General features: G+C 32.4%; 1 protein-coding gene and 1 long non-coding RNA gene across 3 annotated transcripts in view; both read left to right on the top strand.

Moving 5' to 3' along the window:
* LOC127712532 (chondroitin proteoglycan-2-like) overlaps nt 1-25,401 on the top strand; it is a 37,674-nt gene extending 12,273 nt beyond the window's left edge. Inside the window, exons 3-5 of one of the 2 annotated variants that reach the window (XM_052219025.1) lie at nt 23,071-23,152; nt 24,307-24,452; nt 25,233-25,401. In XM_052219025.1, the coding sequence (XP_052074985.1) occupies nt 23,071-23,152; nt 24,307-24,452; nt 25,233-25,327 (323 nt within the window). In that variant the 3' untranslated portion in view covers nt 25,328-25,401. The remainder of the gene's footprint in view (nt 1-23,070; nt 23,153-24,306; nt 24,453-25,232) is intronic. The other variant, XM_052219024.1, reaches the window with a different exon arrangement.
* LOC127712538 (uncharacterized) lies at nt 3-1,664 on the top strand. The gene is made up of 3 exons (XR_007987156.1): nt 3-289; nt 692-840; nt 1,528-1,664. It is a non-coding gene; the product is annotated as an uncharacterized LOC127712538 (long non-coding RNA).
* Nucleotides 25,402-27,989: the final 2,588 nt, after the last annotated feature.

Below are 27,989 nucleotides of genomic sequence, written 5' to 3'. Positions count from 1 at the left end.
AATGAAAGCTGTCATACCAGAGACGATATGTTTGAAGCTATAAGTCCTGGTTCATATCACCAAATGATATTAACAAATGCATGAAAGTAGTGTGCAGTGCCATGAAATATAGTGTTCTTTTTGTAGATGTGTCATTTTCTGCGGATTGTATTGGACTACGGAATGGTAATTACCAGTTAAACTGCCGGACGTATAAAACATGTATCAACAGTACTGCAGCAGTCCACAACTGCCCTACACCTCCAGCATTAGATACTGTTTTCAACAATGTGACGCGAAAATGTGACAAGTACGTACGTTATAATCATGTTACTGACAAAAAAAAACATTGTTTTCCATTGAATGTTTTCATTGTCTGGTGATCTTTACTTATTTTTATACTTTGAGATACAATTTTTCATTGTCAATTTTTCTTGTGATCTTGACTTATATTTATACTTTTAAGATACAAGTGTCAAATCTTCACAGAACTTTAACAATTGACTCTTCTATTTTTCACTATAACCATGGTAAGGAATGAGAGTTACATATCTTCCTTTAACACAAAGGTCTACTTTGCTTCAAATCTGATTTTGTTTTCAAATTAATTAGATAATGGCTTTCAATAAGTTTAAATTCAACCGATCATTCTTTATTTTACAAATCATTTCTATTTCACTAGAACACTAGTACAACATATATATTTTTGTAGACCAATTAATGTCCCTTTACCATGTGGTGGCTACAATTATGACTGTTCAAGTAAAGCAGATGGCGATTTTGCTGATTTGCAAACCAATTGTACTTCGTTTGCTGTTTGTTATAGCGGGAAATTAGCAGGATATCAACATTGTCCAGCAAGTAAGTTGTTTTGTTCCTGGAGGATTAGAATAAGCTAAGGGAAAAAAACCACTACTGTCCATAACGGAGAAACGATATTATTTATGCATAATTAACACTTAGCATACGTGTGAAAAAAGTTATCCTGTATCATTCCATGGCATTCAAGTTTTAAAGGATTGCAGGATATTGCTGATATAAGTCAGGAACCGTGTTATTGTATATCAATGATGTATTTCCATCAATTCAAATATGAATATTAATACTCGATATGTCATATTAAATGTGATTTTCATAACCTTTGATTGTATATTTTAGAAAACTTAATCGGTCAAAATAAGTCTAAGGAACCATTAGAGCTATTAAAAATGTGTAGACATATTATCATAATCGTTTATCAAAAGGAGCGCTATAGAGAAAATAAATCTAAATATAAAAGATTATAATTTTGTAAGCTAGACGCACGTTTCGTCTGCAAAAGACTCTCGAATCAAAAATGTAAAAAAGGACAAATCAATAGATATTGAAAAGAAATAGTTGTGTACAACCATAGTTACAATGACGACGACAGAGGCAACGAGAGCAACATACAAATTTTGCTACCGAAAAAAATACTAGATAAGATGTGAGCTCGTCTTACAGTTTTAAGGATATTCTATTGATATTAATTAAAATCCTACTTTTAAAAGTTTGAAATATATTTTACAGATTTGGTATTTGATGCAGCAAAACAGACTTGTAATTGGGTCGGGAGAGTCCCGCCACCGTGTGGTACCAAAGTTTGACCATTGCTCATATAATCACGCTCAGTTCCTCCAGTTTGGCAAATAAAACACTTCTATATGTTTCAGTATTTGTGTTATCTAATAATGATAGTTTCTTCATATCATACGCAGTTATGAAGACACAAAAAGATGTTTAAAATAATTATTTATCCAACAGTGTGTTCGTAAAATCGTCCATAGTTTTAAAGATATAACCTAATTACATGTATTATTGTTCATAGATTTCTCCTGAATTTCTTATGCCCATATCACTAGTACTTTGCATAAAGATCAGCAAATATCATGTCAATACCCTTCATGTGAAGGGCGGGTTGGAACGGTGCAAACCATGTTGACATATACAAAAGTAGTCTCATGGTATCCTGACCAGAATAGAGTGTTGTGCCTTATTTATAAAAGTAAAAGTGGATCTTCAAGAATTTTGTTTACTGTTTTGTACACAGACCAGCCCGTTAGCTTGTTATTTGAATTCATTTACATTACTCATTTCGGGAACTTTTATACCTTTCTATGCGGTATGTCTTTTGCTCACTGTTGAAGTCGGACGGTGACATATAGTTACTAATTTCTTCGTCATTTGATTTCTGGTGGAGAGTTGTCTCATTGGCAATCACACCACAATTTTAAGACAAGACAAGACAAGACAATTTATTACAACTTAGGCACACGTATGGTGCTACAAGAGAATAACACTTATATATTAACAATTAAAAACCAATTGTTCAGAGAACAATTGAAGGTCTTTCCACAAAAAAACATGTATTTTAATATGAAAAATAGTAAAATTCGTTATAAAATGTCATTTCCAGCTTCAAATGATAGCTTATTGTACGCTGATTCCAAAAATATATGGTTTCTATACAATATTTTTTAAATAAGGGAGATAATTTGTTACTTCCGGTTTGAAAAATGTTACTTCCGGTATTATTCAAACGTTTAATTGACACTGATACCAAAAATATCTGGTTCTATAAACTTTTACATTCAAAAAGTACGAAAAAAAGCTACTTCCGGTTTACACAAGATCACTTCCGGTTGGCTTTTCTAAGGTTAAATGGCTTGAAACCTAATGCAAAAAGTCCCATGGATTTATCATGTATACATATGAGGTAAAAGCAAAGGTCAAAATCTAGAACGTCAATTTAACCTATGACCTTGAGCTCAATTTCAAGGTCATCAACCAAGGACCTTAAACAAAAAAACCCTAGGACTTAATTATATTTGGTTCATGAGTTATATCACCATATGCATATTTTTAAATAAAAGAGGGGAGAAAACTCTAATTTGATGTAAGCGTACTCTTTATACCGATAAGTATGTGTTACGACATGTCGCAACTAACAATTAAGTAAAAATATGTTGTCGATATCTTATATCGTGTTTGAAAAGAGGTTAAAATAAGCCAAAATCCAAATTTAAAAATGACCTTGACCTTTGACCTTGACCCTATTTTCTTTTTTTAGGACCAAGGACCTCAAATCAAAAGACCCTAGGTCCCTATCACTTATGGTTTACAAATTACACTTACATTTTACTTATTTTAAATACAGAAGGGGAATAACTCTCATATGGAGTTTCTGGACCGCTTCGGTCAAAATTATTCTTAAGATCCTGAGGATATAACGAACAAATTGGAGACATAAATTTGTCATAATCTTTTACGGTTGTGAAGGAGATGCGTACACAAGAAAAACAGTGTTCGGGGAGATAACTCTTACAATAAAAAGTATTCGGCTAAACAGGGTCAGTTTCAGAATCGAAATAACTGTTCGATATCATACGCAAAAAATCTAAGCGACATCTTGCGAAACAAAAAAGCACCGTCATAAAAGAGTGGCGGAAGAAGAAAAAAATAATAATAATAATTAAAAACCAATTATCCAGAGAACAATTGAAGGTCTTTCCATAAAAAACTGTATTTTGATATGAAAGTAGTAAAATTCGGTTTAAAATGTCATTTCCAGGGTCAAGTGATAGCTTATTGTACACTGATTCCAAAAATATATGGTTTCCATACACTATTTTTTAAATAAGGGAGATAATTTGTTACTTCCGGTTTGAAAAATGTTACTTTTGGTATTATTTGAATTGTTTACTTGACACTGATTCCAAAAATATCTGGTTCTATATACTTTTATATTAATAAAGTACAAAAAATAGCTACTTCCGGTTAACACAAGGTTACTTCCGGTTGTTTTTTTCAAGGATAAATGGCTTGAAACCTAATGCAAAAAGTCTCATGGCTCTATCATGTATACATATGAGGTAAAAGCAAAGGTCAAATTCACGAACGTCAAATTAACCTATGACCTTGTGCTCAATTTCAAGGTCATCAACCAAGGACTTCAAATCAAAAGACCCTAGATCTTAATTGTATTCGGTTAATGAGTTATATCACCATATGCATATTTTGAAATAAAAGAGGGGAAAAAACTGTAATTTAATGTAAGCGTGCCCTTTAAACCAATATGTATGTGTTACGACATGTTGCAACTAACAATTAAGTAAAAAATATGTTGTCGATATCTTATATCGTATTTGAAAAGAGGTGAAAAAAAGCCAAAATCCAAATTTAGAAATGACCTTGAACTTTAACCTTGACCCTATTTTCTTTTTTTTTTGGACCAAGGACCTCAAATCAAAAGACCCTAGGTCTCTATCACTAATGGTTTACCAATTACAATTACATTTTACTTATTTAAAATATAGAAGGGGAAATAACTCTCATATGGAGTTTCCGGACCGCTTCGGCCAAAATTATTCTTAAGGTCCTGAGTATATAACGAGCAAATTGGTGAAATAATTTTGTCGTTATCTGTAATGGTAACAAAGGAGATATGTACACAAGAAAAACAGTGTTTTGGGAGATAACTCTTACAATAAAAAGTGTACGGCTTAACAGGGTCAGTTTCAAAATCACAATAACTGTTTGATGTCATATGCAAAAAATCTAAGCGACATCTTGCGAAACAAAAAAGCACAGTGACAAAAAAAAAGTAGCGGCAGAAGAAAAAATAATAATTAAAAACCAATTGTTCAGAGAACAATTGAACGTCTTTCCAAAAAAAAAACCATGTATTTTAATATGAAAATAGTAAAATTCGGTTTAAAATGTCATTTCCAGCTTCAAATGATAGCTTATTGTACGCTGATTCCAAAAATATATGGTTTCTATACAATATTTTTTAAATAAGGGAGATAATTTGTTACTTCCGGTTTGAAAAATGTTACTTCCGGTATTATTCAAACGTTTAATTGACACTGATACCAGAAATATCTGGTTCTATAAACTTTTACATTAATAAAGTACAAAACAAGCTACTTCCGGTTTACACAAGATCACTTCCGGTTGGCTTTTCTAAGGTTAAATGGCTTGAAACCTAATGCAAAAAGTCCCATGGATTTATCATGTATACATATGAGGTAGAAGCAAAGGTCAAAATCTAGAATGTCAATTTAACCTATGACCGTGAGCACAATTTCAAGGTCATCAACCAAGGACCTTAAATCAAAAGACCCTAGGACTTAATTATATTTGGTTCATGATTTATATCACCATATGCATATTTTTAAATAAAAGAGGGGAGAAAACTCTAATTTGATGTAAGCGTACCCTTTATACCGATATGTATGTGTTACGACATGTCGCATCTAACAATTAAGTAAAAATATGTTGTCGATATCTTATATCGTGTTTGAAAAGGGGTAAAAATAAGCCTAAATCCAAATTTAAAAATGACCTTGACCTTTGACCTTGACCCTATTTTCTTTTTTTTTGACCAAGGACCTCAAATCAAAAGACCCTAGGTCCCTATCACTTATGGTTTATCAATTACACTTACATTTTACTTATTTTAAATACAGAAGGGGAAATAACTCTCATATGGAGTTTCTGGACCGCTTCGGTCAAAATTATTCTTAAGATCCTGAGGATATAACGAACAAATTGGAGACATAAATTTGTCATAATTCGTAACGGTTGCAAAGGAGATGTGTACACAAGAAAAAGAGCGCTTGGGGAGATAACTCCTACAATAAAAAGTATTCGGCTAAACAGGGTCAGTTTCAAAATCGCAATAACTGTTCGATATCATACACAAAAAATCTAAGCGACATCTTGCGAAACAAAAAAGCACCGTCAGAAAAAAGTGGCGGAAGAAGAAAAAAATAATAATCAGAAGAAAACCAATAGGTCTTTCCACAGAAAAGTGGAAAGACCTAATAATCAGAAGAAAACCAATAGGTCTTTCCACAGAAAAGTGGAAAGACCTAATAATCAGAAGAAAACCAATAGGTCCTTCCACAGAAAAGTGGAAAGACCTAATTACATGATTATACATTTGCAAGCAAGACACACAATAAATAAATTAGCGATATCATACAATAGAATTGAAATATACCATATTAGGTTGATTTTTTGCAATATTTTGAATTGCAACATGAATAAAATTTTATTTTAATACGACATTGTAACATGATATAAATTATGAAAATATCTTTTGTAAATGTCTTAAAAACGTGCACAGTTTTGTTAGAACTGGCACATTACAGTGTGACAGTAGACCTATGAATTTTAATTAGGAAGGATGTTTGTGTAATATGTAGGTATATACCTTTCTCTTAATGACATACTTTGTTCATTGGTACATGTAAAAAAATAATAATATTTGTCACCAATTGTATTTGAATCGCAGTGGTAGCATATACGATCCTCTTTTGGTGTATTTTTCCACCGACCAACTTCAATAGGGATTTTGATATTTGAACATCTAAATCTACTGTAGATATAACGATCTGCCACTTGAAGATTGAGTAAATATTGCTCTAAACAAAACATAGTTTTATGTGAGTGATGCATGCATATCAGGAAACCCTATCTACGCACCTCGTCAGATACTCCTTTTGGAAAACCACCAGTTTTGTCTTGTTACATGGATTTGTCTCTTTAATTGATTTCTGATATTTGAACACCAATAAACCACTTTTGCCTTATTTTTATAAAAACAGTATCCTTAATTGTGTAACAGATGAGAAAAGATAATTAATGACTTTAATGTCATGACTGTTGTAGAGGGTTGTGTACAATAAACTAAATTTTGTCAAAATCTAAAATTATATATCAAAATGTGACAGATGGAGGAGTGGCTGTAGTGTTGTCCACCACCAATCCGACTGAATACTGTAAATCAACTTATTTTCGCAGATACTTTGTTTTCTAGACCACTCCACTGTTATTTAATTTCGCGCTGTTTAAATTAACTTGATTTAGTTGAACAAGGAAAGATCCAAGTTTTACATATTCGCGACGATTTATGTTCGCGTTATTTTGTTACTCACGAAAGTCGCAAAAATAAATTGTTCGCGAAAGATAGCTACTTTATAGTAATTGATGTATCTAAAATAAATTGAATAGCTTATGGAAATGGCACACTTATCATTGTAAGAGAAGCTTACCGTGTCGATTTGGTTAGTTATATCTTCAAAATGAAGTTGCAAGATTTGAGTATCGGTAAACTACTCTCAGGAAGTGTTTATTGTATTTGAGTATAATGACAATGATCTTGCATTTAAGAATAATTTCCGTGATAAATGAAAAATGGATACGAAAAAAAAAACAACGCAGAACCAGGTCGATCAATTAAAGACACTCATAAAATTTAATTACATTAACAATTTAAATGAACTAATCCACAATCAAAACAACAATAATCTTGTCAGTTAGAAACTCGTGTAAACCAAAGATGGAGGGATATGCTTGTTTAATAAATAACGTAAGAAAAATTTCTTTCATGCTCTATGCTCATTTTAACATGGGTAGGCATTATGTTGGTCAATATCTTTAAACCGAGCGTCAGCAAGGTGTAAAATGTTAACAAATATAATGCCTACCCATGTTAAAATGAGCATAGAGCATGGCATGATATAATTATTTCGATTCTAATAAGAACATTTAGAGCTTTTATCCTCTGAAGCGGACCGATAATACACGTTCGAAAGGCAGCCATTTTGATTTGATGAAGCCAAAACAATATAGAAAATTAACCGTTTCGTGATAGAAAATGAACAGATACATGTATACTTACTTTAAAAATGATTTTATCTAACTTCATAGCGAGCAAAACAAACAAAAATGTCCATTTTGATCTCCGGCGTTGTTTGAAATACAACTTACGTTGCATTTCCATTGTGAGGTCAATCACGTGCTGTCCATGATTTGATCGAATTAGAACAAGACTTTGTTTCCAAAGCGAAAGAATATCATATTGGAATAAAAATTAGGTTACAGAAACCATATCAAATAAATGTTTTCTTGCAGTTCTGCACCGCAAAGTCGTTAATAATCCTCAACTTCGTATTTTATATGGCCTTTGAACTTTTTTGATTCGATGAAACGTGCGTTTGGCTTCCTTTGATGCTGCGTACCATTGTATCAGGGTTATTATGGTAAAGTTGAGGTCATCCCATCGAGGATTTTATTGACGCTTTCTTGATTTAGTTAACTGTTCTTGAATATATGTGTCATAGATAACCACATTTATGTCCAAAATCCCTCTTTTCCTCGATTGTGATATAACGAATGCAATTATCACATTTTCTTACTTTTAATAGACAACATGAAGGGTACCACTAGTGTATCATGAACTGTAAATCCTTCGAGAGAAGTGAGTTTTGCTGGGGTTTGAGTGGTTTTATCTGTAGTTTTCTGGATAGTGTTTTGTTATTGTTGATTGTCTGTTGGTGTTAATTTTTCTTTTCGGACATGGTGTTGTCAGTTCTTACTAAACTTTTGTTGTTTGATTGTCCCTTCGTATCTTTTCTCTTTTTTTGTTGTTGCATATCTTATAAATTATATGAGCACCCACGTCGCCTATCGGGAATCTGTCTTTGACGTTCTCACATCACAAGCCAAAACACATTCTGATGGTAATTTACAAATAGAATTATAGTGTCTTTATTCATGACAAAATCATACATACTATTTACATGTCATTCCGTGTAGCAGATTATAATTCAGCATCATTCACAAATTAGTGTTTGATGTTTCGTACACTGAACACTCATATACTATTAATAAGGAGGGTTTAAATATTATATAACATCCTGGGAAGATTGATTGATACCTTGCCTTTCAATGTGTTTTGTATTCATAAATTCTACTCTTCGTTGTTGCTCTGATATATTCTGCTTATTTTTCTTCCTATATCTGAGCCCTTAAAGTTATAATGTATCCTATATGTTGAATAATATAATCTATGTCATGTCTTGATTTTCATGATTTAAACATGAATAGTTCTGATCATGTACACTAGTTGTCGATATGATGAAGGTTATATCTATATATAAATAAAAAGCAATTACGAGGCACAGTACGCATCAATAATTAAATCGATTTTTTTTTAAATTTATAGAATTCATGTTTAGACTATTTTTTTCACAGCTGCTTGAAGTTCTTAAGATATCACATGGATACATTGCGACTTTGAAATTACTGAAACAAAAAAAAGGGGGAAAATGCAAAGCAGGATTATCCTAATTTCAATCATGGTAACCTTTTCATTTAGTAAAATTGTCATCATACAAAAACAGCCCGATAGAATATTGATAGGAAATGTTGTTTTAGAGGTGCCAATGTCGGTTTGGTCACTTTGTGCTGAGTTTTGTTTAAGAGCAAACGTATGTAAATCAGCCAACTTCATAACCAAGAATATAACTTTCCAGATTAACAGAGACGAACCCTTTGACCTTGGAAAAGTATTGGTAACAGTTTTATGGCGTCGTCATCATTTCAAAAGGTAAATGCTGTCATGATATTTATGTTGTATCTGTATTTGGACCCGAGAAATGTCTTAAGTGAAATGCTACAGTCTTTGTTGAGTTTAAGTAAAATACATCAAATGACATAGTTACAAACATGATTTTGAACAGTATCAAATTTGTTTTAGAAATTTACCTGTGACGTCACTTTTGTGGCGGTGACCCAGTCGTGTGAAAGACAGTTCGTGGTTCTGTTATGCTGTTTTGTGTGCTGTCCTATGCTGTTTTACGTGTTCGTTTTTATTCTGTGGTTAGCATGTCGAAATGTACTATTGTATTGTTTATTTGTGTACTTCTCTGTTCTGTATGTTCTTGCATTTATTTGTACTGTATTCCTGTCATGTAATGGTGTCATTTTAGTGTTATATTTAACATTGCCATAAAAGTGCTAGATTTGGCTAGCCACAAAACCAGGTTCAGCCCACCATTTTTTTCTTAAAATGTCCTGTACCAAGTCAGGAAAATGGCAGTTGTTATCTCATAGTTCGTTTCTGTGTGTGTTGCATTGTCGTTTGTTTTTGTTCACTTCAGTGTTTTCTGTTGTTTCGTTGTTTTCCTCTTATAGTTGATGTGTTTCCCTCGGTTTTAGTTTGTAACCCGGATTTGTTTTTGTCTCGAACGATTTATGACTTTCGAACAGCGGTATACTACTGTTGCCTTTATTTAAAGGGATGTTAGATAGTTGCAGGGTGTATTATTACATTACTAAGTCGGATGCAACTACCGCATATAAATTCTGTAGTAATATATCAGACAGGACCGTTTGTATAACAACAAATGTTGCCGTCATCAGTAAATTAACTTACGATAGATTTATTTCATAAATGACAGCTACATTGGTATACAAAGCTAAAACTAGATGTGGCGTTTAGATAAGAGTGACAACATTTCTTCTTTGTATTTAAAATGATTAGCTAGTCAGTAGTTTTGGTATGTCAGGATAGATTGTAGAACGAATTGGTTTTTTTCCCACAATAGAAGTTTTGCAGATCTGAGAAACATGTTATCGAAATTGTTGAAATTTGTGTCACAAAATTATAGATACCTCAAATATCCTTTACAAATTTCGTTTGAATATTCCTAAGTACGATGAAAATACATATCTGACAATGAATCATTTTAGGGGGGACTGTACAAAAAGGAAAACGAAGCAACTGTATAATTAAATTTCTATTCCTTTATATAAATGTTTATCTTCTGATGCATCTGGTTACCCTTTCACATGTCTTTGAAATACAACTTTTTCTTCTTTTATGATAAATGGATGTAAACATTAGTCGATTGGTAAATGTAAAATTTGATGTACCATTATTCTATTACAAGATAGATCATGAATGGTTAAAGAAATATTTACACGTTTATAAATATGGAGTGGAATCTTTTGTGACTCGGCTTATAACAAACTAGGACTACAACAAACTCGGTATATAGCATAATCTGGTCTCACTATTTCGGTATATAAGAAGATTTAAGTAAGATAACGATGTTATTAACTCTAAAAAAAATAATTTTAAATTAAAATAATCAAAATATTTTTTTAAATTACGCTAATAAGATAAAAATAGAAAAGAAATACTTATTTCATTTAATATTCTATCCATGTATCACTAAATTTTCTTACTTTTCCTATATTTTCTTCTGAAATAATTTTTATTGTTTAATTGTGTGTCATATGCATGACTTACTTGAATGAATATAACCCATGACTCATCTAAATTCTGCTATGTGTACTGTTTGCCATTTTTGTTAACACCGTTAAAATAAGTGAGAGCATAACTACAATCCTTGCTTCCAAATCTCTTAGTAGCCATCAGACTCTTCAAATATAAGTACTTGCTATTTATTGGCTTTTTCTTGTATAATGCACCCATCTGGGCTTTCCGTATCCAAGACTTTGTATAAGACTTTGAAATTAAATGAGATTCTAGATAAAAGCAACAGTAGTATACCGCTGTTCGAAATTCATAAATCGATTGAGAAAAAACAAAACCGGGTTACAAACTAAAACTGAGGGAAACACATCAAATATAAGAGGAGAACAAAGACACAACAGAAACACTAAAATACAACACACACAGAAACGAACTATAAGATAACAATAGCCATTTTCCTGACTTGGTACAGGACATTTTAAGAAAAAATGGTGGGTTGAACCTGGTTTTGTGGCTAGCCAAACCTCCCGTTTAAATGGCAATGTTAAATATAACACTAAAATGACAACATAACATGACAGGACTACAATACAAATAAATGGAAGAACATACAGGACAGAGAAACACACAAATAAACAATACAATAGAACATTATGACAAGCTAATAGTTATCAAAGGTGCCAGGCCTAAAGATGAAGAGCATTGATGACCCAAAATTCCAAAAAGTTGTGCCAAATACGGCTAGGTTATCTGCCTGGGATAAGAAAATATTTAGTATATAGAATAATTCATATTTTTGCAAACAGAAAATTTATAAAATATGAAAAATGACCATATAATTGATATACATGTTAACACCGAAGTGGTGACTAACTGCAGAATAAAAACGAATACGTAAAACAACCTAGATCAGCACATAAAAACAGCACAGCCGAACAACGCATTGTATGTCAGCCGAATTGATCGACGCACAAAAGTGACGTCACAGGTAAATTTGTAAAAACTTCAAAAAAATAGGATAAAGTTCAAGATTAGGTTTGTAATACTGATATTATAAATACATGTATTTAATAACAATGAAAATTACAATACTTATTAATATAAAATTGTGTTAGTAATTAGATAATTAATTGTATTATCTAGCTATGTCGGTATTTCTTCTAAATCAAACTGAAAAGCAAATACATAGTGTAAGTTTAGTGACCCAAACTAAAATCTTATAAATGAACTGGGTGATAAATTATCTTTACACTCACACACGAATAGAACAGAAAAAAAGTAAGAATTACAACTACAAACGATAAGACATTTGACAATTACAAATATAACATCAAAACTAAATACAAGAATTTTAGATAGAAAATACCGTGACACGTCTTATAGCAATGCGAATTCACACTCAGCAAAACAGTCACAATCGGGAATAGTTCACATTCGGTACTTAAAAGATCAGACGACGTAATGGCAAACCACAATCTAAGACGTGGTAAAAATGTCCTTAGTTAGTTTGGACAAAGACACATCGTATGGATCAACCAATTCGTGATGGTGTCCATAAAATTTACGGAGTGTCATTTTTAATCTTTCCTCCTCATAACTTTCTTGGAGCAGTTTCTGCGTAAGGAGCACACTCCTGTATATGAAGTCCGTATAGTGTGAACATGCACGAGCATAAAGTATCAACTGAGATATGTAAACACCATACGAAGGGGCAGAGGGTATGTTACTGCTGAGAAATGGGAAATTGATAATTGGGAAGTTGAAATCGTCCCGTTTGTCATAGATTTTAGTGTGAAGTCGTCCAATGTGTCAATATTGAGGAAAAGATCAAGGTATGAAGCAGTCCTTCTAGTATCAGTAGTATCCTTAATTTCAAGTTCACTTGGATATATGAGATGTACGTATTGGCTGAAATATGGGTTATTCAATGATAGGACATCATCAATATATCTGAAAGTAAAATTAAAGAATTTCGCAAGGTGCTTTTTCTTTTTGTCTTTTAGAAGGTTCTGAATTAATTCTGCTTCATACTAGTACAAAAATCGGCCTGTAGGGGTGCACAATTAGTACCGATTGGAATACCTACTGTCGGTTGAAATATCAATCCTCCAAACTCCACAAATATATTGTCGATAAAAAAAGTCCAGCATTTTGATAATATCATCTTCATTATATTTTCTGGTAGATTCAGTGTGGTTTTAAAATAAGAATTATTATAACCCAAAACAAGAAATTTGTATCTACGATTCCCATTTTTATAGAAAAAGCTCTGTTTAATGAGATGGTGAAGTCGATCTTTCAACTGAGCATGGGGAATAGTAGTATAAAGCGTAGAAAAATCAAAAGTCTTTATGTTGCTGCAAAATTGCAAAGATCGTGATCGAAGATTCAGCAGTAGATCTTTCGAATTTTTGAGAATCCACATCTGGTTAACACCAACGGTAGAATATATCTCATCACAATATTTTTGAAGGCCATCTTTAACTGTAGAAAGTATAGTAGTCAGTACTTTAGAAAGATGTTTAGTCGAACATTTTGACTCTGTATAAGACTTTGAAATTAAATAGGATTCTAGACTGTGTATAAGACTGAAATTAAATGGGATTCTAGACTTTGCATAAGATTTTGAAATTAAATAGGAATTAAGACTTTGTATGAGACTTCGAAATTAAATAGGACTCTAGACTTTGTATTATACTTCGAAATCAAATTGGATTCTAGACTTTTTATGAGACTTTGAAATTAAATGGAATTCTAGACTTTGTATAAGACTTTGCAATGAAATGAGATTCTAAACTTTGTATACGGTTTCGAAATTAAATGGGATTCTAGACTTTCTATAAGATTTTAAATTAGATGGAGTTCTAGACTTTGAAATCAAATGGGATTATAGACTTTTTATGATACTTTGAAGTTACATAGGATTCTAAGATTTGTGTAAGTTTTTAAAATTAAATGGGAATCTAGACTTTGTATAAGATTTTGAAATAAGATGGGGTTCTAGACTTTTCATAAGACTTTGAAATTAAATGGGATTCTAGACGTTTTGTAAAACGTTGAAATTAAATGGTATTTCAAAATTAAATGGGATTCTAGACTTTGTATAAGACTTTGAAATTAAATGGGATTCTAGACTTTTCATAAGACTTTGAAGGTAGATGGGATTGTAAGATTTGTGTAAGTCTTTAAAATCAAATAGGATTCCAGAATTTGTAATAGACTCTGGAATGGGATTCTAGACTTTTTATTAGACTTTGGAATTAAATTGGATTCTAGACTTTCAAATTTAATGGGATTTTGATGTACTAATTCTGCTTTATTTGCGTGCATGTTGATTTTGGGTTAAGTGTAACAGTAGATTTTATTTGCTTGTCCGTATGTCAAAAAAAAAAATGTAATAGTGACAAAGAACTACATCCTCCTTTTTAAGAGAGTTTGCCAAAACTATCAAATCTTTTAAATGAACTTGAGAAGCAGTCAAAAGGTCTGCTCAAAGTAAATTTTTGTACAGGTTAGGACCGCTTTATCTGTTAATTTGTCAGGCAGTTCTAGGTCAGCGCTCTTGACATGAAGTATACATTATTGCATTATTAGTAAGCTCTGATATAGACGTGTCTTATAGACGACATAAACAATAACGTGTACGCTCTTCAATACGTTCATTAGAGAACCAAAGATAACATCAAATATATTTTTGCTGTAACATTACCGCCTGTATGCGGTTTTAAAGGTTTAACCTCAATACACAATCTGTGTACATACTGTCTTTTTCATAAACTGGTTTCTCAAGAGTAAATAAGTATCAGATTGATTTTCACTAAAAACATTTAAAGAATATGCTTCACACGCCAAGGAAATATCCCATTTAAAAACTTTCTTTTCAAAATATTCAAAATCTTATCCTTTAGATAATTGTAAGCGTGATTAATGTTTTTCGTACGATTCGAGCTCCACAAACGTTTTCAGTGAAATGTATAAAATTTCTTTTTGAAGTTGTTTTGAAACCAATAACCTAAAACTTGTAAAATCTGTAGAATTATTTGTGAACATAAGTTTTGATGATAAATAAAAAAACGTTACAAAGAAAACGGCATAAGATACCAAATGGACAATAAAAAATCATAAGAAAAATAAACGGTAAAATATAAAAAAACCCGAAAAGACATTTTTTTGAGTTTTAACAAAGATTGGGTTGATGCCACTGCTTGTGGAATTCAGTAGTCAGCACTTTTGTGTTGACATAAAATATCATTAACATGTTCATTTTCTTCATTTTTACTTGTTATAAATTTTTTAATTACTCAACAAACTAAGGGATTTCTACTCCCAGCATATATTGCCTTAGCAGTATTTGGTACAAGTTTTCTAAAATTCTGGCTCCCAAAATGTTTTTAAACGAGGGTCATTACAGCTGATGTAGATGAAAAACACCAGGCGTACCGCATGATAAGCCTGGTATCGTTATAGTTTACGGGTTTTGTACCCCCAGGTATTGATTTCCGTAACCTGATTTGGCACATTTCGGTTTTTAATGCTTTTCAACTTGGTATTTAATTGACGTTTTAACTGTTTTGATTCAAGCGTCAATGCTGAATCTGATGTTGAAGAAAAACGTCTGGTGTACAAAATATCAGCCAGATATCTTTGATGAGTAAGTACACCGACTGGGTCGATGATACTGCTTGGGGACGTTTCGTACCCGAGGGTATCACCAGTTCAGCAGCTATTCCTTTTGTATGAACAGGAAATATTCTTGATATGATTTTTTTTCTGTAAATTCATTGTTTATAAAATGTTGAATTACTCAAAATACTAAGAATTTTCAACCCGAAGTCACAGATTGCCTTAGCTATATTCGGCACATCTTTTGATTTCTAATGCACTTACACTTCATTTTTGATTTTGCCTTCCAAATGTATTGAATCAAGCGCCACTTATGAGTCTAATTTATACGAAACGCATGTCTTACGATTTTAGACCACGAAAACATGTCGATTGTGAGTTTGGAAACAGAAACACCGTACCGATCGACCGATCTGTGATGTTGGCCATTTAAATATTCAGTTGTTCATCCTTAGAATCCCGTGGTAGCAGCTTTTGTGCCTGCATGTCATCCCTGTAAGTGCAATCCGTAAAAAGTAAACACGCACGGGCGTTGAATGTAAAATTTGTACGATGGCACACAAAATATGTTACTGCTTCAAATATTGACATTAGATATCATCACGTTTGTCATAGATTATAGTTTGAAGTCGTCCATCTGTGTCCCCTGATCGGATAAAACCGATGACATGCACATTGGTATTTGTTGCTTCTCGTCACACGGCATTTAGGATTCAGTACAAAAATTGGCCGACTCGGAGTCAAAATAATTTGTGACATACCTTCTTCTGTTATATTGTGAACTAGCACGTTAAACATTTAGGTCAACGTGTCAGTATTATACATAGAAGGATGTATATTCATACGACATAGATATGTACTTCTCCTGAATAAGCATTGAATTTGCCATCGACATCATCATCAGCAGCATCATCAGCAGCATCATAAGCATCATCATCATCATCATCAGCAGCAGCAGCAACAGTAGTAGCAGCAGCAGCAGCAACAACAGCAGCAATTAAAATATCCAGGAATGAAGCAGAATTTCTATTATTGGTAGACCTTTAAAATTGGAGTACGTAAAAGTCAAATTTGTGTCGGGACGAGAAATGAAGAATACCTTCTGTTATTGGTACACCTTTTAAATTGGAGTATGTTAAAGTCAAATTTGTATCAGGAAGAGAAATGAAGCAGACCTTCTATTATTGGTAGACCTTTCAAACTGGAGTATGTAAAAGTCAAATTTCTATCAGGACGAGAAATGAAGCAGACCTTCTATTATTGGTAGACCTTTCAAGTTGGAGTATGTAAAAGTAAAATTTCTATCGGAACGAAATTATAAATATTATCAATTTTCAATCAACAAAGTATTTTTATTTGATTAATTGTTTACCCCGACAATATATTAGAGTACTCAATTTAGTAAAGATTAAGAGCTTTACTTATCATTAACTCACTTGTCATTTGATTTATGATGACCTCTTCTATAGTTTCTTTTTGTTTTTTCGTATTTTTTCCCCGTGTATAAAAGATATGAAGCTAGCGTCCCCATTTATTTCTATTTAGAATGTTTTTTTGATATTCTTTGTCATCTAGCATCATAAGGTTTTATCATTGTAGTCCAATTGGATAACTAATAATGAACGGGTAAGCATGGTAAGGTAAAAGGATGTTTATCATCATCCTTTTAAATCGTTTGAAGACGTCATATATATTCAAATTGATGTCAACACAGCTTTTTTTCAGAGTCTTGCTGTAATATGCCAAGGTCACAACTGTAATCTCAACGAAGTATGCATACCAAATCCAAATAGTTACCAACGCCATCTATTGTGTGGACAGACTACTGGAATTAAGAAACGTAATATAGTATCATAGATACTGAAAAAACTGTGTTTAAAATCAAGCACAGTATATTATCATGTGTCTTTCGAATCTTGCATTTACTCTTGATAGTTATTACTAGATTGTTGATTTGACAGGGAGAGGGACAGACAGACAAGATAGACAGACAAATATCATTATAATGTAAGATTTAAGAACTGATAGAGATATTTTTAACAGTCTGTAAAAACTTTTAAATATATAGAACTGACAGTTATCGATCTGTATTTTAAATTTCACCGACTTATTTGGTAACAACGTATACTAGTACTCCTGGCTTTTTTGTTTGTCTGCTCAGATTGACCTCTCCGTTTACGACATATCCGCCCATTTAGATAAACTTGCGATATCCTGCAGGTTATAAGATGTTGTTACCGATATCATTTTCATCGTAAATATGCCCTACAAAACGTATACATCCGAGACAATAAAAAATGGAGGAATTGAAAAATATGTTTAATAACAGTGCATGAGCACATTTGTCCAGCATGATTTTCGATTTATGTCACATTTCGATATTTGAAACAACCACTCCAGAAGATTTTAGTTACCGCGTTTTTGGTATCGAGTGTATAACGAATTTAGACGTATTTTAGTCTCGATCTTTAAGTATGACGTCGCCACAATATATGTTGCATTTCATTGAAAAAAACTGGTATGGCTTATCTGTTGAATAGAAAGTCACAATATTCTTTTAATTTTCTGTTTGTAAAATATATGTTTGATGGTTTGCTTATACTTTCTTGAAATGTTAGTTCATACTAATATTATCTGAGTGTACATCTCTTCTTTCAAGTGTTCGAAATTAAGGCCAACTGAAATAAAATAACGAGGTTTGGCCTTACACATGTCAAAATTTACACCAAAGAACTTTGAAATACAAAACATATGACAAACGTGATGTGATGAATGAAGTTTAGAAATCGTATATTTGCTTTTTCTGAGTTAAAAAAATGTTTCTGTTAATCATGTTTATCAATAATAACACGATTTTCAGTGCGTTTAATTTAAAGAGTACCACGAGACAGCCATTGTCTCTTGTTTTTGGTTAAATTCAGCTTAAACTGATAAAATCACTGCAACAATTGTATGGGCATCATCACGAAATGTCAGGTGCAAATGTCACAATGAATTGAAGTTTATCTTTCCTTAGTATTGTATGTTTACTGACCACGATATTGTTCGTGTCGTTTGCACTAGCAATGTTTATTTTCCGCTTGGTTGGTACTTTTCTGTCAAACTCCGTGGATAACAAGTTAAATAACAAAAATACCGAACTCCAAGGAAAATTCAAAACCGAAAGTCCCTTATCAAATGGCAAAATCAAAACCGCAAACACATCAAACAATTGGAAAACAACTATCATATTCCTGACTTGGTACAGGCATTTCCTTATGTATAAAATGGTGGATTAAACCTGGTTTTGATAGCTAGTGAAACTTCTCTCTTGTATGACAGTCACATAGAATTCCATTATATTAACACCAAGTAAGAAGCTAGTTTTTCTGTATTTTAAGGATTTAGATGATTTATGTATATATAATTCTTTTTTTAATTCTAGTTGATAAAAATAATTTAGTTGAAACACTACAAATAAGTAAATAAAAATCTGTAAAATTGTATTTTTTTAAAAGTTCCTGTACTTCCAACAGGCAAAAGGAAAACAAAATGTTCTTTGTCTTTCACTGTCATCAAATCATAAATATTTATTCACTTTGAAGGCATAAACTTTCTGTAGTCATTTTTTACCATGGACTTTTATTCTCAACATGTGTAGTTCATTGTTTTGAGGAGGGAATCAAAAGGTTTCAGCACAAAATGTTGATAAATCATCACTGTAGTACATTTGCAAGTTGTTGTTTCCTAATTTTGAAGGTTTATTCATCTACTGAGAGATATTCACAATTTATAATATTAAGTCAAACATAATCGTTGTAGCAAACTATTTCGTTTTCATCAAAAAACAACTTAGAGAAAAAGCAAGTCTTTTACCATGGAAAGTAGAATAAGAAATTGTATTAGAGTTGATAATTCCATACAAAACTAGGTAAAACAAGCATAGTAGTGTTAAGAATGTGGTAAAAAAAAAATATTGTATATTCAGTACAAACAATAAAAAATACAATATCGATGTCCTGTGCCCATACACCTGTGGGTCAATTCTGTATTGCATTACTGTAATCTTGAAATCCTCGAGTAAAAACCAGAATGGATTTAGAGTAATAAAACTGCAGTTAAATTCCTTTTTGTTACATTTCTTGTAGCCACAGTTGGATTGTGATATCATTGAATCCAACTTTTCGTTGAATGTTAACTGGCTGTGGGCAGCACAACAAGTGCCACTAGTGGAGCAAGAACTACTTACCATTCCGGAGTACCTGATTTTGTTTTTGTTCTTTGTTTCTTCTCTTTTTCCTAACACTGAATAAAATTCAGTCAAATCTTTTATGTTAGAAGTTATTTTGCTTCCTTTATTTGGCTTGACATTTGGACTTCCAATGATGATGTGGGTCCTCTGCAATTTGTTTTGGCATTTGGACTTTCAATGATGATGTGGGTCGTCTGCTATTTGTTTTGAACATGGACTTCATACAACTGGTAATAGCATAAGACTTTTCGCAGATGATGGTTTGATATATAGGTTTGATATATAGAAGTATTAAATCTCAAAATGATATAGAAATACTTCAGAAAGATCTAAGTGGCGTAGAAGGATTGAAATCAACAAGAAAATGTCATTTAATACGAAGAAATGCTGCTAATACAATTCACCCGAAACACCCGGTATTATTCTTACATTGAACAAGACTTGAAAAAAAAAATATTTTGGGTCCTCAATACTCTTCAACTTTACTTAATTTTGCCTTTTTACTTTTTTGTTTCGAACGTCACTGATGAGTGTTTTGTAGATGAAACACACTCCTGTCGTACAAGCCTGGTATATTTGATAGTTTTTGTTCTTAAATTGCACTAGAATATAGCTGTACAGTATAGGGCCGTCACTACAAGAAGGATATTGAACAGGTGAAAATGATATATCACAGGACAGCAGGATTTGTAACCAATAGCTTCAATTACAAACCTGGCTCAATCACATCAATTCTACTGTCTCAATTGGCTTACACATCTGGCTCTACGACAGTAATTCTATTATCTGAATTGTCATACACTTGATACAGAAGAACAGTAAACCGCTTATGATTTCTTATTTCAGAAGATATACCACCAAGTAGCAATACAGATTAATCGGTACTTTTTTGTAAAAAACAGAAAAATATGACACAGTCAGAATTATGCAACCACAACGTCTCGGTGACACTTCTAAAAACGAACACAGATCTATCTTAGGACAATCGGAGACTTGAACCATCTCACAGGAAACATCGTCACAGACACTGACTCTGGTGCTTTAAAGGAATATCTCTGGTCGCATGACACGAAGTCTCATTGAAAGGGGCATGTGACCTGTAAAAATGTTCAAAACCGGCTTCTTTACAGCTTAAAAGAGACCGGGACCCGAGGAAATTTTTTGTGTGATCTTGTTACCTAAAGAGGGTTCTTCCTGGAGCCATCTTCTAGTACAACAAATGTATACTTAATGATAATGGATCAGGGTGATGATATATTCCTTTGTTGATAAACGAATGAAGATGATTATGAAGTTTAGAAAGGGATCAAATTGGGTATACATAAAATGTCCATCAAAATTCTCCTTCTTCTTACAAACTAATGAATGGATTTCACCTCAACATCACATCCCATTAAACAATGTAGCTTTGAATTGGATTTCTTAAAAGGGGATTTGTGAAAGAGCATAAGAATGATGATTCCTGTATTTTATGTGATTTAATGCATTTAGCTTTAATTATATCTTTTGTCAACAGTGTCATTGAAGGTGTGCAAATGTACAAAATGGTTTGCATCAAACGTTCATACAGCAGAATCTAAGACGGACTGTTGACCAACGTCTATTTCATGTTTGTTCAAATAATCTCATGTTTTCATTTTTGGCTTTCCAAACTCCTGGTATTGAGCATAAAACCACATGGAACAAAGCAAACCTGGTATGTTGCTCTTTGATTGTCTTGTACATAAACATTCAGAAGGTTTACGCATTGTTTCAGTAAAATATGTTGCCATTCTAATTGATTGGCACATTTTCGTATTTAAAAACAATTTGCAACCTGTGATGTTAGTCCAAAAAAATCATGAAGGAACTTCAAAAAACGTAAACAACAGTCACATTTATGTTAATTTCTAAGGCTATTTCAAAAATACTCAAATGTTGCAAAATATTTCTTTAGCTTGCAGGTATCGAAAAACTCCTTTGACGAGGTATCGGTTTTAATGGTCCTATTTCATATACGACCGTACGCGACTGCGTATTTATCCACCCAACACAGCCCCATATAGCACTTGTTTCACAGCCGGATGGGATCAGTTCATACCACATTTCTATACTCCATTCAATCTTTATAGTTGACTCTATCTGGACATAATTTGATTTAGATAAGAGCAACATATTTCAAATAAAGTCATGTATAACCGCAAGATACTGTTACGTTGAAAATAATATGAAATGGCGATTGCACTATTCTGCAAGAGATAATATCTCCGGTTCGAGAACTTCCTGGGTCATTTACTGATAAGACATAAACAAATTGGTGAGCTCCCAGACAGCCATGTTGTATACGATTTTTCTCCTGATTATTCCAGTGTCTGGTAAGAAAAGTTTTCTTGTTTATATACTAGTAGTCAGTTGTAAAATAAATACGATGTATTTTGTTTTGGTATACCTTTGTCATTATAAAAATTCGCTTGTAACACTGATAACTATTACTAGAGACTTTCAATACCAGAGAATGGCAAGTCTATAAACGGCCATTTTATATATTTGACTATTTTTTTGCAATCGGATTGTAAGTTCGAAGTTAAAAAACAGAATGATTAAAACTTCGATCACAACTTAAATATGTTCCGATATATATCAATTCCTACATAACCAATTCAAATAAAGAAGGTATGATGGCCGGTTAAGGCCATTCCCGTTTTCGCGTTTTTGCCCTTCATATTCTATAGGGCGAAAACGCCAATCAATGAGATATGAACTCGCTCGCCGTGACATAGCAAATCAATCAATCAATCAATCAATCACATGCATATGAGTTTAAGTTAGATATATCTAAGTGTGCATAAATATATAGCGACTGAAACACTCCATTGTATTATGTAGAGATTTTGTATAGTGCTATTGTAACAGAAGTATAATCAATGAGATATGAACATTTTTGTCACCCATTTCATGTCATAGAATTCAAACCAGCTTTTGAAACAACATTAATCGAAAAAAATCTTTAAAGATTCAAACTCTTTTTCTTCAAGATTAATGACAAATATGTATATTGTAAATGCTGTAAATAGTTTATCATGTTTTTCAGTATTTGCCGGAGACTGTGTAGGCAAAGGCGATGGAGTGTTTGAGATAGGATGCAGGTCGTATATGACATGTAGAGGTGGTGTTGCTACAATAACCAATTGTCCGAATCCACCGAATCCTAATACGGTGTATAACAACCAAACAAAAACTTGCGATACGTAAGTTTTGACAGTAATCATTCCCAAATTGTTCGATTTGGTTGAATTGTGTTTTATATAAATGAGGAGATTGTAAACTTCAATAAGATGACAATCCAAAAACATAGTTTTAACAAAAAGGCATATTTAGGGCAACATCGTCGTAGTCAATTTTCATTATGCCTATAGTGCAATTATAATTAGTACATCAGTTATATTTTGAGGACCATGACAAATTTATATAATTCTTTAGTGTGATAAACTTCATCTCAATATTTATAAATTTATACTTGGTGTCCACAAAAAGAGTGTTAATTTTGCTGTATTATCAAAACCGAGGCGATTCTCCTTAAATTTAGTACTCGTATTGAAAAGACACTCGTTAAATACTTTATAGATTTGAACGCTAAAATGGGGGTAAGAAAACTATCTATAATGTCTCGGATCAGGTTGAATACACCGTATCGCTATTTAGCCCAATCCTGAAAATTCAGTCACTTAGACAACTTCCTATTTGGGTCAAGTGTTTCAAAAATAAAGGTCATCACTTATGAGCTAAGGGAATAATACATCTAGACAGTGAACATTTTGAAATTTGTATAGTTTATGATCCAATGTTTTAAACACAAATTAAAGTAAGAAAAATGCTTTGTTTGAATTGTTTACAATGCTTAAACAATTCTTTAAATTTTTTTATGCACAGTACATTGTTTAAACAGGGCCCCCAGATAGCTTCAACTGATTTGATAGAGTTGTATAATTTCAGAACTTTTCCGGAATAGAATAAATAGCGATAAGGTGTATAAAAAATAGATTCGAGAGGATTTCAGGTCATTTTTTAGATTTTTTTCCCCAAATTTAAAATGATTGCAATATGCAGAAATCATTGTTAGATATTTTTTTATGAGAACACACAAATTACAGTACAAACCCAATGTCTTGATAAAATAATGTCTATAGACTAGCACATCATGCTGGAGGTAAATATAACGAATGCCACATGTGGAGCAGGATCTGCTTACCCTCCCGGAGCACATGAGATCACTCCAAGTTTTTGATGGTGTTCGTGTTTGTCAAGTCACTGGTTTTCTATGTTATATTTTGTGTACTGTTGTTTGTCTGTTTGTCTTTTATTTACAAATTATAATACTAAAATACAGCAAATTTTGATTTAGACCAGCACATGTAGGACCACCATGTGGAAAGTTAGAAGACTGTACAAACAAACCTAATGCCAGATATCCTGATTTATTTAATCATTGTCATACCTACTACACATGCCAGTTTGGAACGTACTTTGGTCACAATTCCTGTACACCAGGTATCAAAATATTTTTTAGCAAGATCATCATGATCATAGTATACATGGTATAATCAATTAATTAAGTATTTTTCGTAGGATACACTTCTTATCCTCGTATAAAATATACAACCGTTAATTTGTGTTTAAAGTTCCAGATAGAAGATGAATAATTAAAGAGTTATAGGGATATTTCCTTTGGTGGTTTACCTACATGGTAAAAATCAGAAAGTTATAACATGTAAAACCTACGCTAATTCTAATATAAAGAGTCTATAGAATAATTAAATATTAAAAAATCACCAATTTTACACAATTCCATAAAGTCAAAATGTTATTCGGCGACACTTTTGGCTGCTGAAATAATATTGCAAATTTTACATGTTTGTCAAGTCAACATTTTGATACACATAACATGATCGTCATGGCTTTTTTTTTTTTAATTATATTTCCAGAAGTCGTGCAACAATTCTGCTTACGTTTACTATTCAAATAACACAATTCTGCGTGTAAAACAAATTAGACATGGAGTAATCTTCAATGACACAGCAGCTAAATAATGCAAAATTTCACGCTGAAAGACATTTAGAGGTCAACATTGGGTGTATAATAACAGACAAGTGTCTCCCACTAGCTTAGACAATTTCTGAAAAGACGACACACTCCTTCTTCTTTATCATAATCTAAATGATTATTCGATGTATTAAAGAAATCTTAATTGAAAACAGAACCTTTTAAACGCACTTAGATGCAAATGTTTTGATACTTTGTAATTATTGAATAAATATCATTCTTTTGCAGGGTTGGTGTTTGATTCTAAACTTCAGACTTGTAATTGGCCTCAAGATGTACTACCACCATGTGGGCATTACATTCCGACCACTGTCTCTGGATGAAATGACTTGAGACAAGAAAAAGCAACGAAAGAAAGCATTACAATTCTTTAATAAATGCATTAATGAATGCTTTTGATATTCCAGTTTATTTTAAAATCTTTTATAATAATGGCTGTTTGTTTTGACGCAATTGTATGGTGACCTCTAGTCTCTTAAATTTCATTTGAACACTGTGTTTCAATACGAATTATACGGAAATGATTAATTTGTTTTTTTAACTTAGCTTTGAAGTAAAATAGTTTTGCCAACTTATATTTCGAAAACTAGATGAACAGTTATGAATCAAGCGCCGGTTTAAATGCATGTTGATTTTTTTATTTGTAGTAAAACTGTAATTAGTATATAAGTTATGTAGTTGAAATTATCCAATCTTTTTTTTAATATTTTAATTCAACTTACAAAGAATACATACTGAACACAAGATACTTTTCTTTTTAAACAAACATGTCTTTATAAAAACAGTAAGATGTGGTATGATTGCCAATGAGACAGCTTTCTAATATATAATGAAGAACGGGGATAAAATAACTACACATCACCGTATGTCCTTCAATGTTGATCAAAAACCATACCGCATGGTACGTAAGCTAAAAAAGGCTCAATAGAAACAATTTAGGAGTGACTTAAAATGGATTGATATTTTAGTCTTAGATGCATTATGTTCCTATTAGTTGTTATTGGCTTTGAAATAACTGTCAGTAACTGTGAGTACTTTCAGATCTGTACTTATTGTCTTTTTAGTTGTGGGGATGCATAAATACCCTTCTGCTTTGTATCGATCTAATGAGTTGCGCCCTTCTCAACTGATTTTTATAATTTGTTCTGTAATATAATGTTGTACTGTTACACCACTGTCCCAGGAAAGGGGGGAGGGTTTGGCGCCGTCAAACTAGTTTAACCCCACCACATTATGTATGTGCCTGTCCCAAGTCAGGAGCCTGTAATTCAGTGGTTGTTGTTTTTTGCTGTATATCGTATTTGTTTTTCGTTCATTGATTTGTACATACATTAGGCCGTTAGTTTTCTCGTTTGAATTGTTTTACATTTGTCATTTCTGGGCTTTTTAAAGCTGACTATGCGGTTTGGGTTTTGCTCATTGTTGAAGGCCGTACGGTGACTTATAGCTGTTAACTTCTATGTCACATGGTCTCTGGTGGAGAGTTGTCTCATCGGCAATTATACCATATCTTCTAGATCTTATTTTTATATTAACCGAGTAAATAGCATTGTCGCGGAACACAATTATGACAGACGGCAAGCAACGATTACCACTGGACTACGGTTCTTACTACTTTATATCGGGTGGGGTAAAACCTGACTGAGAGATTGGTATAAAATGGTTTATGTCTGTTAACTCCAAACGCGACGTTTTCTTGCACTAAAACTCAAAAATGAAATAAATTCAGTTATGAGAATATACAAGTTACGGATTTTGATAAACCTTAATAGGTGTTATATTTAGCAGAAATGGTAACATCCATGTCGAAGGTATCATACAAAATGTATTGAATCGTTTAAATACACCTAGAATACTTAAATATAGATTAAGAAGTTGTATTAGGATTTGGATAATGTGTGTGTTGGTTATTGAATCAAATAAAAGCAATACGGTTCGAGTCTGCCAGAACTACAACTGTAAAAGATCTTTGGATTTTATTGTTGCTAAAATATTGATGATGCAATTGTTTGGGAAACTCTCGTTAAACGAAGAGAAATAAGAAGGAAGTTGCAATTATTTTTAAATATTCAATATAATAATGCAACAGTTTATCTTTGCAATGTAATTCCTTCAACATTTTTAGTATAATTGTTTAAACCGTAGGCACAGTAAATGATTAAATCAACCCGTATTGTAGACTCTAACTGACCTAACGTATCTTGTATACCTTCAGCCATACGAATGTGCAATATTTATTGTTTAGGTAAATTTACAACCAAATTATTTTCTCAAAGACACCAACTGATGCATGTGAAACATAACAAAATAATACAATAGTACAAAGCTAACATAAATGTAAAGATGTTTCAGGAAGACACACAGCAATAAGTATTAGAGAACATCTTGACAACTTTACAACCGATAATAGGATTGGAAAAAAAAAAATAAACCGAAAGCCTTGCAGGTAAATATTTTGAATTTGGAACCTGTAAACTTAATATAATTTAACACAATTCGATGCTTAGCCACCGTTTTCACCTTGATGGGATATTCCAGGACGATAATCTTTCATTCATTTGAAATCTTAAAAATTTCTTTTAATTCATATGCGACTTATATTCATTTATGACTGATAACATTGGGACGTAATATTCATGGAAAGCAATCTTTTGTTAATTTTATCTTTGTAACATTTCTTGCAATTTGCCTTTACAACATGCATGATATGGGAACTGAATATCCCAGGACAGTAATCTGTCATTTCGTTGAACTCTATGACTTTGATAATTCCAGACGTAGTTCGTGCACGTGACCTTGTTATCGTCTGCCATCGCACTTATCTTATAATTCAATTTAAAGTAAACAATGGAGTACAGACCAGCTGTGTTGTTCCTTATCTTCTTGTGTTATGGTAAGGATTGAGTTAATTATGTAAAGTAATTTCTGAATACTATAATTTATGTGTTGTTTCTTCTATTGCTAGGAGTTGACTCTACATAAAAA

The sequence above is a fragment of the Mytilus californianus genome, unplaced genomic scaffold (assembly GCF_021869535.1).
Source record: "Mytilus californianus isolate M0D057914Y unplaced genomic scaffold, xbMytCali1.0.p SCAF_8, whole genome shotgun sequence".
NCBI lineage: Eukaryota > Metazoa > Mollusca > Bivalvia > Mytilida > Mytilidae > Mytilus > Mytilus californianus.
Note: the sequence above shows the minus strand (reverse complement) of the source record. Positions and strands in the feature narration are given on the sequence as shown.